The sequence below is a fragment of the Genypterus blacodes genome, unplaced genomic scaffold, assembly GCF_046128005.1.
Source record: "Genypterus blacodes isolate CSIRO-AG114 ecotype Tasmania unplaced genomic scaffold, CSIRO-AGI_Gbla_v1 ptg000024l_1, whole genome shotgun sequence".
Taxonomy (NCBI): domain Eukaryota; kingdom Metazoa; phylum Chordata; class Actinopteri; order Ophidiiformes; family Ophidiidae; genus Genypterus; species Genypterus blacodes.
In genome coordinates this window covers 1142501-1155355 of record NW_027466837.1, presented here as the reverse complement: position 1 = coordinate 1155355, position 12855 = coordinate 1142501, and the positions used below count along the sequence as shown (strand labels likewise).

Below are 12855 nucleotides of genomic sequence, written 5' to 3'. Positions count from 1 at the left end.
CATCACCCCTGCCAGCGGCCCCTCTAACCAGCTCCTCTCCCCCCCCTCCCCCGGGCCCCGCACCGCTCAGGGGGCCGTGATTGACATGTGAATTACAGTGTGTGGTGATGATAATAAGAGTGCTAACCGGGGCCAGGCCTGCTCCTTCCAGCCGGCAGCCAATCCCAGCTGGCTCGGCCTGAAAGACGACCGCTGCCACCATGTGAAGAGGCAAATAAAAATGACAAGCTAACTGTTAAAGAACTGCTGATTTCTCACATGTTGTTTTTAAAGGCTTTTGTGGCCCTGCCAGATTCCTTTTCTCTTTTATTCCTCCCTTGAACTCTTTCGCTCTCCTCGCCTAGGTTTTCACTCCTTCCCCTCAACCACATCCAGATACATGAAACCCCTCATTCATCAGAGCAATCTAAAAATAATGCCCTCCGCTGCGGTCAGGCTTTGATACTAAATGTTTGCGTTCACAACGATTGTGCTCAGTGGGATAAAAACAGATAAAGACGTGTGTGACTGATGTTCCTCCACTGTGACCTTACAACATCACACACACACACAGACACACACCCACACACACGCAAATGCTGGAGTTCCCTTGAATAATTACTGCTTCCTCTTCCAATACATGTTCACAGCATCAAGTCCACTCACAACCTGCTTGTGAATTTGTGTTGGCTTTTGTTCATTTTACGTTTCTTTACACACTACCCACTAAGGAAACGACGCTGTAACATCCTGGGGATTACTCTTCCACCTCTGACATCCTCCTCATCCAGAGACTTAGTCCCAAATCCCATCTCCCCTCGTGAGGAGGTGGGCAGAGCCGCCTGTCTGGGCCGTCAAACCGAGGAGCTGACAAGAGGAGGAGGAGGAGGAGGTGGAGGAGGAAGACAGAGAGAGAGGCTCGGCGGAGATCCTCACATGCAGTCTGACTCTCATTATCAATTACGGCTGTTTTTGTTTCGTTTAACCACAACCATTAACCACACAGTTGCTGGCAGAGAGAGGGAGAGGTAGAGCGAGAGAGAGCGAGAGAGAGAGAGAGAGAGAGAGAGAGAGAGAGAGAGAGAGAGAGTAATTTTCATCAAAAAGAATTAGCTATCCAAACAAGCGAGATGAACGCACCACAGAGCAGGACTCACTGTGGGCCTCCTGAAAGCTCTGTGGACACATGGAGATCTATAGGTCTTTAATAGGAAGAGGGTGAGTAACTATAGAGATAACTCAGGGCTTAAGGAGGAGAGAGAGAGAGAGACAGAGAGAGAGAGAGAGAGAGGGAGAGAGAGGAGGGAGAGAGAGAGAGAAGGGAGAGAGAGAGAGAAGGGAGAGCAACAAGATAATTCACAACACACTTGTGGTGAGCAAGGAGGCAGCGTCTTGGCAGAGATAAGGCTCTCCTCTCCTCTCCTCTCCTCTCCTCTGCTCTCCTCTCCTATCCTCCCCTGCTCCCCCCTCCTCCCTCTCTCCTCACCCAGCCAGGAGCAGGCAGAAGCAGCCAGTGAGGGCTGGATGCCGCGCCACATGAGCCATTAAATCTCCCCACACTGCGGGCAGAGTGAAGGCGGCAGTGCCAGGCCTCGTGCCTGCCCCGCCCCCTCACACTGCTGCCAGCCGACACCCGGAGAGGTGGCGAGAGACAGACGAGTGCGGGGACGGAGGAGACTGACGGAGGACGAGACGGAGGACGAGACGGAGGCCGGGGACGGTTTGCGTGTCAGATGTAATCAGACGAGTCGTTTATCAGCTCAGCCTCAGCAAACTTGGCAGACGCCTCATTGTTTATGTTCATGACTTTGGTCACTTCTAATAAACAACATGTATGGGATTTTGGGGGATTAAGAAAATGAAAAGATTTAATATAAAACACATTTAAGTTAAATGATCAAAGTACAGCTTAAATAAAATAAATTTAGAGAAATCTTTGTTTAGGGTTAAATTTTGTAGAATGCAAAACTTTTGTTATTTCTGCAGTAGAAATAATTTTTTAAACTTAAATTGTGTACATTTTAGAATTTTACGATGTTAAATTCTTTTGCATTGTACAAAAATAAAAACTTTAAAATAAATTGTACACTAAATAATGACATTACAGAACAATTCCTGGTTGAGCTCCAGTTGTATCACTACCCAACATACTGAGGTAGAACAGCTGTAGTGTGTCTGTGTGACTCTATAATGTAAGATATAAAGTATAAATGAGTCAATCTGTGACTAAGGAGGTAAATAAGTGTAGTAGGAGCAGCAGCGTCTCCAGATGTGTGTGAACTCTGCTCCTCTCTCTCACGGTTCAGCAGGTGAGACTTCCTGTTTGTCATCCAGACGTCAGAGCAGCAAACTCATCACGCTCAACACAAAGTGATGAAGGACACGATCTGGATGCTTTTCAACGGCCAATCAAGAGGCAAGATTAGCTCGCTGCAAATCAACCAAGAGACACAACGCAGACTACACACTGGAGCCCTGTGTGTGAGTGTGTGTGTGTGAGACGCTCTGTAATTCAGACAGCAAGACCCCCTGAGAGGGGGGGGGGGGGGCGCGGGGGCTACAAGTAGCAGATGTGGCCGTACACACACACACACACACACACACACACACACACACGCTCTCTCCATGGAGCTGATGACACGGCAGGGTCAAAGGAATTTGTCACTCCATAATCGGTCACGTTGTTAAAAAGCTCCGACCGCTCGACTTTCTTCACTTTCTCTCCTCCTCTCTTTTCATCTTTAGCTCCACTCAGATTTAACAACATGTGATTTGTCATTCCAAGCATAAAACACACCAGCCACCAGTAAATAACACACACACACACACACACACACACGCTACAAGAATCTGCCTTACAAATATGAAGCCTGTGTTGGAAACAATCAGTGCAGCTGTGTGTGTGTGTGTGTGTGTGTGTGTGTGTGTGTGTGTGTGTGTGTTCCAGGTGAGCCCTCCCTCATGACAAACACAGACGCCTCACAGCCCATTAGTGCTACAATACACTAAGTGTGTACAGCGTTACACATTCAAACACTCCACGTATGTCACGCTGGACGGGTGGTGGAAGTTTGACGTTTGGCAGCGAATGGGCATCCGCTCAGGCAGCCCGTGCCCAGAATAAACCTGCTACAAACACACACACACACTCACACACTCAGACCAAATACACCAAGTTGCTCAGCATCAGGATCCAACTTAAAACAAACCATCAGGGTTCCAGTCACATCCACTCAGCACTGAGCAACAGACAGACAGGCCTGTTTATAAACACACACACACACACACACACACACACATACACACATACACACGCATGCATTAATTTACATGCATGTACACTCTACTGCAGACAGGCAGACAGACAGACAGACAGACAGACAGACAGACAGACAGACAGCCTACCCAGGGAGTGTGGCTGGACATGATTACTCTTTGGGCACTGGCCTGAAGTTTTACACACACACAGTCTCTCTCTCTCTCTCTCTCTCTCTCTCTCACACACTCACACACACACACACACACACACACACACACACAGACACACACACACACAGGGTTCACAGGGCCTTAGTGTTGATCGCATGATGGTCAAACAGAAATGATAGCGCGCAAATCAACAAATCTCTTTTGCAGACACACCAACAACACAAAGTTCATATGAGCACAATCTTTCTAAACTGGAGCTTAATAGAACTAAATCGATCCCTGATTAATGAGCCTCGCTTGATTGTTTGTCTCTCTCTGCTTTTGTGCAACTTCAAGGCCCGTGAAGTTTTAACTGCGAACCAATTACGCGCAAATGCTCCTTCATTAGCGCAGAGACGCGGGGATCAGCGGCGTGTGAGTGGACCCCCGGGGGCCCGAGGTGATCGGAAAGACTAATTGCAGCTGCGCCATCGAACTTCCGCACGGACGGAAACCCGAGGCGCGCGCTAAATTGGATTTGGGCGTCTCGTTTCCGCCGAGCGTGCGTATTGTGCTTAATAAGAGGAAACACGTGTGCCAAACATCCTCGAACGGGACGGATCCAGATTAAGGAGGATCAAACAAAGGAGAAGCAGCTTCCTGTTGCGATTCTTGATCGATCCTGACACCCAATAAACTGACGAAGAAGAAGAAGAAGCAGGCTGTTTCTGGCTCTCTCCTCCCCGGGCTCGGCTCGCTTCTCCCCGGCTTCTGCTCTCGGAGGCGTTTGCTCGGTTTCCAGTCCCGCAGATGGATCAACCGGGTCTGCTTGGGTTTGCGACGCGCCGGAGGAAAACACCGTCAGGCTGCGGACGCGTAAACATCCTCCAACAGGTTCCACGATGACAGAGAACATGTGATTCCGCTCGGTCATACTTCTCCATTTCCCGGCTGTTGTCAGAAGATTTCCATCAGCAGCCAAACCAACCGTGGCGTAAACACAGCGCTCATTTGTTTTCTCCTCACAGCAATTATATCATGTGATTAAAAAACATTTTAAATCGAGCCTCCGCCGAACTTTATTTGTGTAAAGCGGATCTATTTCATGTTGAGCAGTAATGTAATAATCCCGAGCTGTCATTACGGCCCAGTCCCCCCCAAACTCCATCTGATCTCCGCGCTTATGAGAACCAGACCGGCGCGCATGCACACACACCCTCCTCCTCTCCTCCCCGGGCACCGCAGCTCCCACGCCGGGGGGAAAGAAGCAGAGACACAGGAGAGCGCTTTAAGGAGGGAAAGCCTCCAAATGAATCTAGGAAATGTTAGCTTCGGCACAGACGCAGAGAGCTTCACGGAGATATTCCTGCTGCCAGATGGTCCCAGTTAGCAGACTTAAATATTTGTTCCTGGACTTTCCCCTCCAGGGCTCTAAACTCTTCATTCTATTGATCCATACGCGCTTAAATGGATGGAAGCAGCTTGGACACACGCAGGTCCATCAGACTCACAATTACGCAGCAGAGCAACGCGCTGCAAAGTGAACCTCTGACTGAAATCCAGACTGTTTAATGCGATTAGAGGCTTATTTCTCTATTTCAAGCTCCTTTTTGTTATTTTATCCTTCAGCTCTTATGTCTCCGCGCGTAAAGATGCTGCTGTCTGCTGGTCCTGCATCAGGAGAGAGCAGAGAACATCAATCTGAAGACTTTCAATAAAGTGTGGATAATCAATATAGCTTTCCAAATTTGGTGAAACCTGGTCATTTAAACAAATCACGTGACAGAAATTGTGCAACTCAGTCCATGATATTGTAAGGAAGAGGATTATGGTCTTTAAAAAAAAGGATTAATAGTAATAATAACAGCTTTCAAATGTGGGATTGAAATTATGAGATAAAAGTCAGAAAATGTGAAATAAAAATTAAAAATCTGAATACCATTTCTTTTTTTCTTTCTTTCTTTCTTTACTAATTTAAAACTGTGAATCAATTTAGTTTCTCTAATATCTCTCTGCCGGTGTTTCATTACGGTGTTCTGGTTCTGTATCGCGGCTCAGGCCCAGATGAAGGCGGCACGCTGAGCTCTGCCCTCCCCTCAGTGACGCGCAGAGAGGAACCGAGGAGCGAGTCCTGAGTGGGACAGAGGGAAGGGGAGACACTGACACGGATAAAAGAAGGAGAAGGAGCTAATACAGCGAGGAAGAGGAGGAGGAAGAGGAGGAGAGGCGTGTCAACGATGAAGGCTACGGATGGAAGCGCGCGTCTTTGAGGCGCATGGAAACGCGGCGAAGATCCATTACGCAGCGTGACGGAGCGAGCGGGACACAAGAGGAAGAGGAAGAGGAGCTGCTCCCCGTCTCGTCCTGGATGAAGTTGGACGCTGAGGTGGAACCTTGCGGAGTCGCAGTGCAGCTCAGGCGGACGCGGCGCGCACAGACACGGGCTGCCTCGCCACCATGCAGGGCCTGAGCTCCAGGGCTCACGCGTTCTCTGTGGAGGCGCTGGTGGGGAAACCCTGCAAGAGGATGAAGGTGGCGGACGGACCTGACCCGAGCTCCGCCGGGGACAGCAGCGGCGAGACACGCATCCTCCCGGGTGAGACAGAGAGAGAGAGGGAGAAAGGGAGAGAGGGGCAGGGGGACAGAGGGACAGAAGGACGCGTCTCGCTGTTTTGACGCACACAGATTTTACGCGCAAGTTGGAGCAAATTGCAAATTGCAAGTAACGAAAACTATTTTGCATCTTGAGACCAATATGTCACATTTATATTTCTGTGGTTAAAAAACAAAAATAAGAAAATGCATATTGCTTTTAAAAAGGTTTTGCAAAGTATACGAACTTTGTAGAGCCGTCCTATCTTGACTCTATTGCACCTTCATATCCTGCTCAGCTCTGCAGCCTCTCTCACTGAGCTTCCTTTTATGATTTTGGACTAAAGTGTGACGTGTTGTGTGTTCCTCTTCACCTCACCTGTTCCTCCTCTGCGTGTGTGCAGGCCTGCGGCTGAAGGAAGCAGCCTCCCCGCCGCGGAGGCCGGAGGGCAGCGGCGTGGACACGGAGCGGAGAGCGGCGCCCACAGAGGCCGAGCCGGGCCCCGGGGAGTGTGACAGCAGGGAGGTCCGGGTCGAGCTGCAGGGCTCCGAGCTGTGGAACAGATTCTACGAGATCGGCACCGAGATGATCATCACCAAAGCTGGCAGGTAGGAAGAGAAACAGAGCGAAGGTTAGAGCGAGGAAGAGCTCCAAACAACAACAGGAAGGAATCAGAGTAGAAACTGCAGCTTTAATTTGTTTTTTACGTTCACAAAAACAGAGAAACCCTGCAGACATTTCAAAATAAGAGCTGTATTAATACTTTGTAAGTCACCTATAAATAAATAATATTAATAACATATTACCGTCCTGTAAAGTAGAAGTTCAGATATGTTTCCTTTTTTTAAATTATACTTCATCTTTCAAAGTAAAGCCTAGTTTTCTAACCTGCACCACCTTAATGCTGTTTTGCTTTAAACGCGTCTAACAAATCTTTCATTGTTGATTTTTGTTGTTGAAATTTCTGTTGCATCGCTGCTCGGAGCTCGCAGGTGAAAAACGGAACTTTTTAATTTGAACAAACCGAAACCATTTAAAGCAAACAGCTGGATTTAAGAATCACATTAGTCAATCACACAATAACAGAGGAAAACATTTAATTTGACCGTGAAAGAGTTCAACAATTGGTCTCTCTTTAATTTAGAGTTTTAAAGGGGGGAAGAAAACATAAAAACAAAATTAATATTTACGGTTAACTTAAAGTTAATGTTCAAGACTCACAGTCATTTTTATTTCATCAGTGTCTTGTTGTAATTTCCAGCTAATTATAATACTTCACAGTAAATTAAATCTAATTTTTGACATAATCGTGTGACAGACAAACCAATTTTTTTTTAAATCATTAAATTCTTTGGAATTTGACTGACGTGAGTTATCGTCTGAACTACCTGCTGAAACCTGAGTTCCGTTGATTCACTTACCGGGCCGCGCAGCAGTAAATCCCGGCAGTGAAGATGCCTTCACGGCCCCTGAACCTCCCTGTGAACTTGGGACTGGAACCTTTTTTTTTGGTTGCGCCTTCACTCACCTACACACACTTTGACGTTTACGGCGTATCTCACGTGAAGCCGTTTTTAACTCTGTCTGCACACTCACTCACACACACTCGGGCGCGTTTTGAAGTGTTTTCTGGTGTGTGTTGCGTCTTGTTTCAGGAGGATGTTTCCCTCTGTGCGCGTCAAAGTTCGCAACCTGGACCCGTGCCAGCAGTACTACGTGGCGATGGACGTGATGCCCGTGGACTCCAAACGCTACAGGTGTGTCTGTGTGTGCGTTTACGTCTTTATATATGTCTAATTTAATGTAGCAAAGCGTGGTGTGTGCAGGGGCGAACATAGAGATTTGGAGGCCCGAGGCAAACATGCAGGATTCAGCTCTGTGCTCTGCCCTGTTAGGATGCAAGATCAATTCTGTGATGTGATCCACAAAACTAAAATTAAAACACATGACTGGCACTTGCAATCAATACCTAATCAATTTAATCAATATAGTTAGTCATTATGATCAATAGAAAAAAACAAAACAATGGACAATTAAATTTGAGCTCAAGCATTCGGGCCATGAAAAGCATTGGGCTATTAAATGAAAGGTTAAGGATGTTTTTCTCTATATGACATAATGTATATTTGTAGTTATATTTGGGACTGATGCTCACCTGAGTGTGTGTTCTCCTCACACGCAGGTATGTGTACCACAGCTCCCAGTGGATGGTGGCTGGAAACACGGACCACTCCTGCATCTCCCCCCGGCTGTACGTGCACCCGGACTCGCCGTGCGCCGGGGAGACGTGGATGCGTCAGGTCATCAGCTTCGATCGGGTCAAACTCACCAACAACGAGATGGACGACAAAGGACATGTAGGTAACATTTACATTGGTTGATTATCGATATTAGTGTCTGGTTGTGGGATGACAGATTGAACCTTTAACCTCTTACACTCAGTTAAAGTAAAAGTGCCTGATTGCCTCTTTAGTGAGATTTGTGGTGGTCATGGTGTTGACAAAATAATAGGAACAGGAAAATATGTACAGAAAAGTGCAGAGTGTGTGTGTGTGTGTGTGTGTGTGTGTAGTTGTACCATTCTCCAGAAAGGAAAGCCTGTGAGTCTTTAAGGGATGAAGGAAGTGGAAATCCTCCTCGCGCTCCAGAACTTCCTGTGCGAAGGCAGAGTCGTGTTCAGATGTGGTGGCCGCCGGGCCGAGCGAGGCTTTGGGGCTTCATCCTCGTGTTTATGAAATTGCCGGAGTGTTTGCACTCACACTCCTGCAGGCTCTGAAATTGCTCCATGATCCCTGAGAGTTTTTGCGGCCGCCTCGTCTGCGGTTTGGTCCCCTAATATCTGACCTCTGTGGAGGGTTGTTGGCTCTTTCTCATACACAACAACTTAAATTTGACCTTTTTCTGGAAGCTCCCACATTCTGCCAACAGGTAGTCAACTTTACAGGACTCTGTGTGTGTTTGTGTGTGTGTGTGTGTGTTTGTGTGAAATCCATTGCTCTAATATTTCAAAAAAGTTCAAAATAGCACTTTAAACCTTAATTTAATGGAAATATGCATCGCTGCTTGCTGTTAGTTGGACTGTTGAATTTACCCATACGCCACAGAATATAAATTACAAAAATACACCACAGAAAATACACAGAATTGTGGCAAGCATTAAGAGGCATTAGATTATTATAATTATCCCTTTAATTTGTAAAGAAGTACATCAAAAAATCAAGGTTAAGTCGATGAAATGTTTGTTTACTAATATTGATATTTTATCCAATGAGTTTAAATTCAGACGAGTGTTATATTTACTAATACCATCTGGTTAATTGGAGTGACTGAAGCGTTTTGTACCTTGTTTCCTGAACCCTCCCTCCCTCTCTCCCTCCCTTCCTCCCTCCCTCCCTCTCTCTCTCCTCCCAGATTATCCTCCAGTCCATGCATAAATATAAGCCACGTGTTCACATCATCCGCCATGACCCTCGCCTGGACCTGTCACAGATCCAGTCCCTGCCCTCCGAGGGAGTCCACAGCTTCTCCTTCCCTGAAACAGAGTTCACCACAGTCACGGCCTATCAGAACCAGCAGGTAACACACACAGAAACCCCAACAGAACCCTAAACACAACTTTATAACCGACTGGATTTGAAATGTGACGGCAGATCAACCGGTGGATGAATCCCTGTCACAGACGAGAAAACTCACAAATGTTTATGGTCTGAATTCTCTCTGCTGTGCGATCCAGTCACGTCTTTCCAGCGACTGGACGTTCTTGCGGCGTTCCAGTCGTCACCTCAGGCCTGTTTGGCTTCACGATGTTTACATCTCAGCATCGTGAAGGTGATGAGGCCCACTTTGCTTCGCTGTGGTCTCAGCTAAATCATAAATTGCGTTGGCCTGATTTTGCAGCAGGGCTTGTTACTATTAGAGTGTGTGTGTATGTGTGTGTGTGGGTGGGTGTGCCTGCGTTCCAGCGGAGGACAGCCGACCCCGCTGTTGGCTACCATTCCTTAGTACATGAGCCGTCCAGGGGGACTGCTAGCTCTTTTCATCAGGGTCCATTTTACGATTGGTGAATGTATTATTACTGAAATTCAGTAAGCGGCTGAGACTGAGCTGCCTGCAGGAGTCCTCAGCCATTAAAGCAACACATAAAACCGTACGACCCGAAGCCCCTTTCCTCCCAGAGCCCTGTTTGACATGGCTGCCCGCCCTGGGTGCTGCTGGGAGACGCAGCCCCCCCGCGGTCGCTTGGTTTTACAGCTCACGTGTTGGCGGCTTCGCTCTTTGACGCCTGTTTGTTCCTTCTCTCCTGTGCCAGATCACAAAGCTGAAGATCGACAGGAACCCGTTTGCCAAAGGCTTCAGAGACCCGGGGAGGAACAGGTACGGAAAAAAACTTCATCCTCGCCGGGCGTCTTTAGCTGGAGGAGAAAACGCTCAAAGGCGCCCAGGAGAGATTTAAAGTTCAACCACAGAAATCTGATGCCACATAAAACTTTTAAATGTGCAGTGCAGAATTTCACACTCGTCAGAAACAATATTTGAGAGCCTGTAAAAACATTTTTCACTGCAGCTATGGATCCCTCAGCATTGATGTGTTTGTGTGTGTGTGTGTGTGTGTGTGTGTGTGTGTAGGGGGGTGCTGGACGGGCTGCTGGAGTCGTATCCCTGGAGAGGTCCTCTCAGCCTGGACTTCAAGCCGTTCACCATCCAGCTCCAAGGTGCGGCGCTGACCTCTCTCTGCCTCACAGCGAGCACGGGGCCTTTCCATCTGTGAGACTCACCTTCTCTGATCTCTCTCCACAGGAAGCCCCGGGTCACCAACCTCCGCTTCGTCCCCTCTGAAGGGTCTCCTCCCTCTCTCCTCCTCTTCTTCGGCTCCTCACCCGTTCTCCTTCTCCGCGCTCTCCTGCCAGGACGCCACCCTTCACACCTTCGCCTTCCCTCTTTACGGCAAGACCTCCGTCTCCTCTCCGGCCTCCTCGCTGACCGGCAGGGCCTTCTCCTCCCTGGGAGCGGACAGACTCAGAGGTTTGGCTCCTCTGTCTCCGCTCAACGACCTCCCGCTGCTCTCGGCGCTGCAAGCAAAGAAAGCACCTCACTGTAGGGACCCGTGTCTCCACGGCTCCCCGGGGAGCTCGCCGTGCCTGATCCCCCTGCGCGGCCCCCTCAGCCCTCAGGGGCCGGCTTCCTCTCTTCTTCCTCATCTCTCTGACACTGCTGGCCCTTACTGTCTGTACCGCTACAGCTTCCCCCTGAACCCCCACCTCGCAGCTATTTCCCGTCACGCCAAACTAGCCGAAGACACCACAGACTGTCTCCTGCGCCAGTCTCCGTGGCACCCAACCACCAACCACTGCCTCTGACAGCTGGACCGCACTTACGGGCTCCGGCCCATTGAGTGTAACAAGCCAAGGCTTATTGCAGACTCGCAATGCAAACAAAAACAAAGAAAAACTGAATCCTCACGCGCGGCGCCTACACAAATAAAGGAGCGTTGGGTGATGGAGGCGGAGCTGCAGCCAGGAGGATGCTGTTGTTGTGTGTGCTGTAAACACTGTGGTGGATTTAGCAGCGTGTGAAGCTGAAGAAGCCCCTCTTCACTCGGCATGCTCGCCCAAAGACACGCCGCCATCAGAACCAACAGAAACGTAGACAGGAAGTAGGTTGTTACTGGGGACAGAATGTCAAAAATTGGACCTGAGGTATGTGTTCCAATAAATATTAGTCAATCAGAGAACAACAGAGATCTCACAGAAGCTTTTTATATATTTTTGTATTCAGTTTATGTTCAGATTGTTGACGCGTGAGAGAGGCGACGTGTTTGAAGCTTTTACCTGTACTCATGTAAATATACCAAATTAAAACACAAACACAAATCAGCTCAAATGTGCTTTAGTGGTCCTGTGAGTGAAAACACTTTGGGGGTCTTTCATAGAAAATCAGTGTCAGGCTAAAATAATAAGTGCCATCAGATCGAAACATTCCATTTAAATAAACTGACTAATCAACTGAGCGTGTTGAACAAATGCCACAGTTGAGCCAAATGCTGGTCCTTTCTTGTGCCGGTGTATTTTATCTGCAGTAAACGATAAAAGAGGTCTGTTAGTTACTTTTATGAATTCCCTTTGTTGCCATTATTGAGGAGTATTCAGTTAAAGCGTGTTTTGCGTACTGACCAGGACTAAACTGGGCTCAATCCCAGTCTCACGGCTGGCCGCCCCTGACTGATAACATGAGCTCATCGGGTCTTTATGTGATTCTAGGGGAGGAACACAGCTGCCAGCATCCGAGCAGCAAGTTTCCATTTCCATTCCTGTACTTTATTACCAACAAGAGGGCTAATCAGAGACGCATGGAGGTGAAACGGTTATGCTAGGCAGGGCAGTGGAACACCGCGTGTCGCTCTCGTTGTTGTGTGTAACTTTGTTCCGGGGTCAACAGAGAATCCAACCTTGAGTGTTTGTCCTCTGAGATGTTTGAGGAGAACTCCAGCGTTCTGTGAGGAGCAGTCAATGAAAACCTTTCACTCCTGTCGACATAATGCAATGTTTTCCTGTCATACCAGAGGGGGCCACGCCCGTTCAGCCACTGATGTGATAATTCCTGCCTTCAGCTCGGAATCAAACCCCAGCACCGTTCCTCCCTCCCTCCCTGGGAGCCTCGCGAGGAACGGCGGTTTAGGCAAAGCGGGGGAAATGGCCTGTTTCCCGACAAACGCTCATAACCAAACAGCAATTTACTTGTCATGGCCGAGCGCTGCAGCGAGCTAATGCGCGCTGGACGTGGAAATAGCAGGAAGGAGTTAATTGGGGAACTCCGAGCGGGGATGGGCCGGCGTTTCTGAGCAAGCGGTCAGGTCAGGTGTGTGTGTGTGTGTGTGT

General features: G+C 48.4%; 1 protein-coding gene across 1 annotated transcript; it reads left to right on the top strand.

The window, feature by feature from the left end:
- The first annotated feature begins 6502 nt into the window (after nucleotides 1-6502).
- On the top strand, nucleotides 6503-12819 carry tbx22 (T-box transcription factor 22). The gene is made up of 7 exons (XM_076143441.1): nucleotides 6503-6588; nucleotides 7636-7737; nucleotides 8163-8337; nucleotides 9392-9556; nucleotides 10290-10354; nucleotides 10607-10692; nucleotides 10778-12819. The coding sequence occupies exons 1-7, from the start codon at nucleotides 6566-6568 to the stop codon at nucleotides 11335-11337; spliced, it is 1176 nt and encodes a 391-aa protein (XP_075999556.1). The 5' UTR covers nucleotides 6503-6565; the 3' UTR covers nucleotides 11338-12819.
- The last annotated feature ends 36 nt before the right edge of the window (nucleotides 12820-12855 follow it).

Bases quoted from the DNA above. Each gene is read 5' to 3' on its own strand.
- tbx22 (XM_076143441.1), top strand. From the start codon at position 6,566: ATGATCATCACCAAAGCTGGCAG. The intron at 8,338-9,391 runs GTAGGTAACATT...CTCTCCTCCCAG, and splicing joins AGATGGACGACAAAGGACAT to ATTATCCTCCAGTCCATGCA. The intron at 10,355-10,606 runs GTACGGAAAAAA...GTGTGTGTGTAG, and splicing joins AGAGACCCGGGGAGGAACAG to GGGGGTGCTGGACGGGCTGC.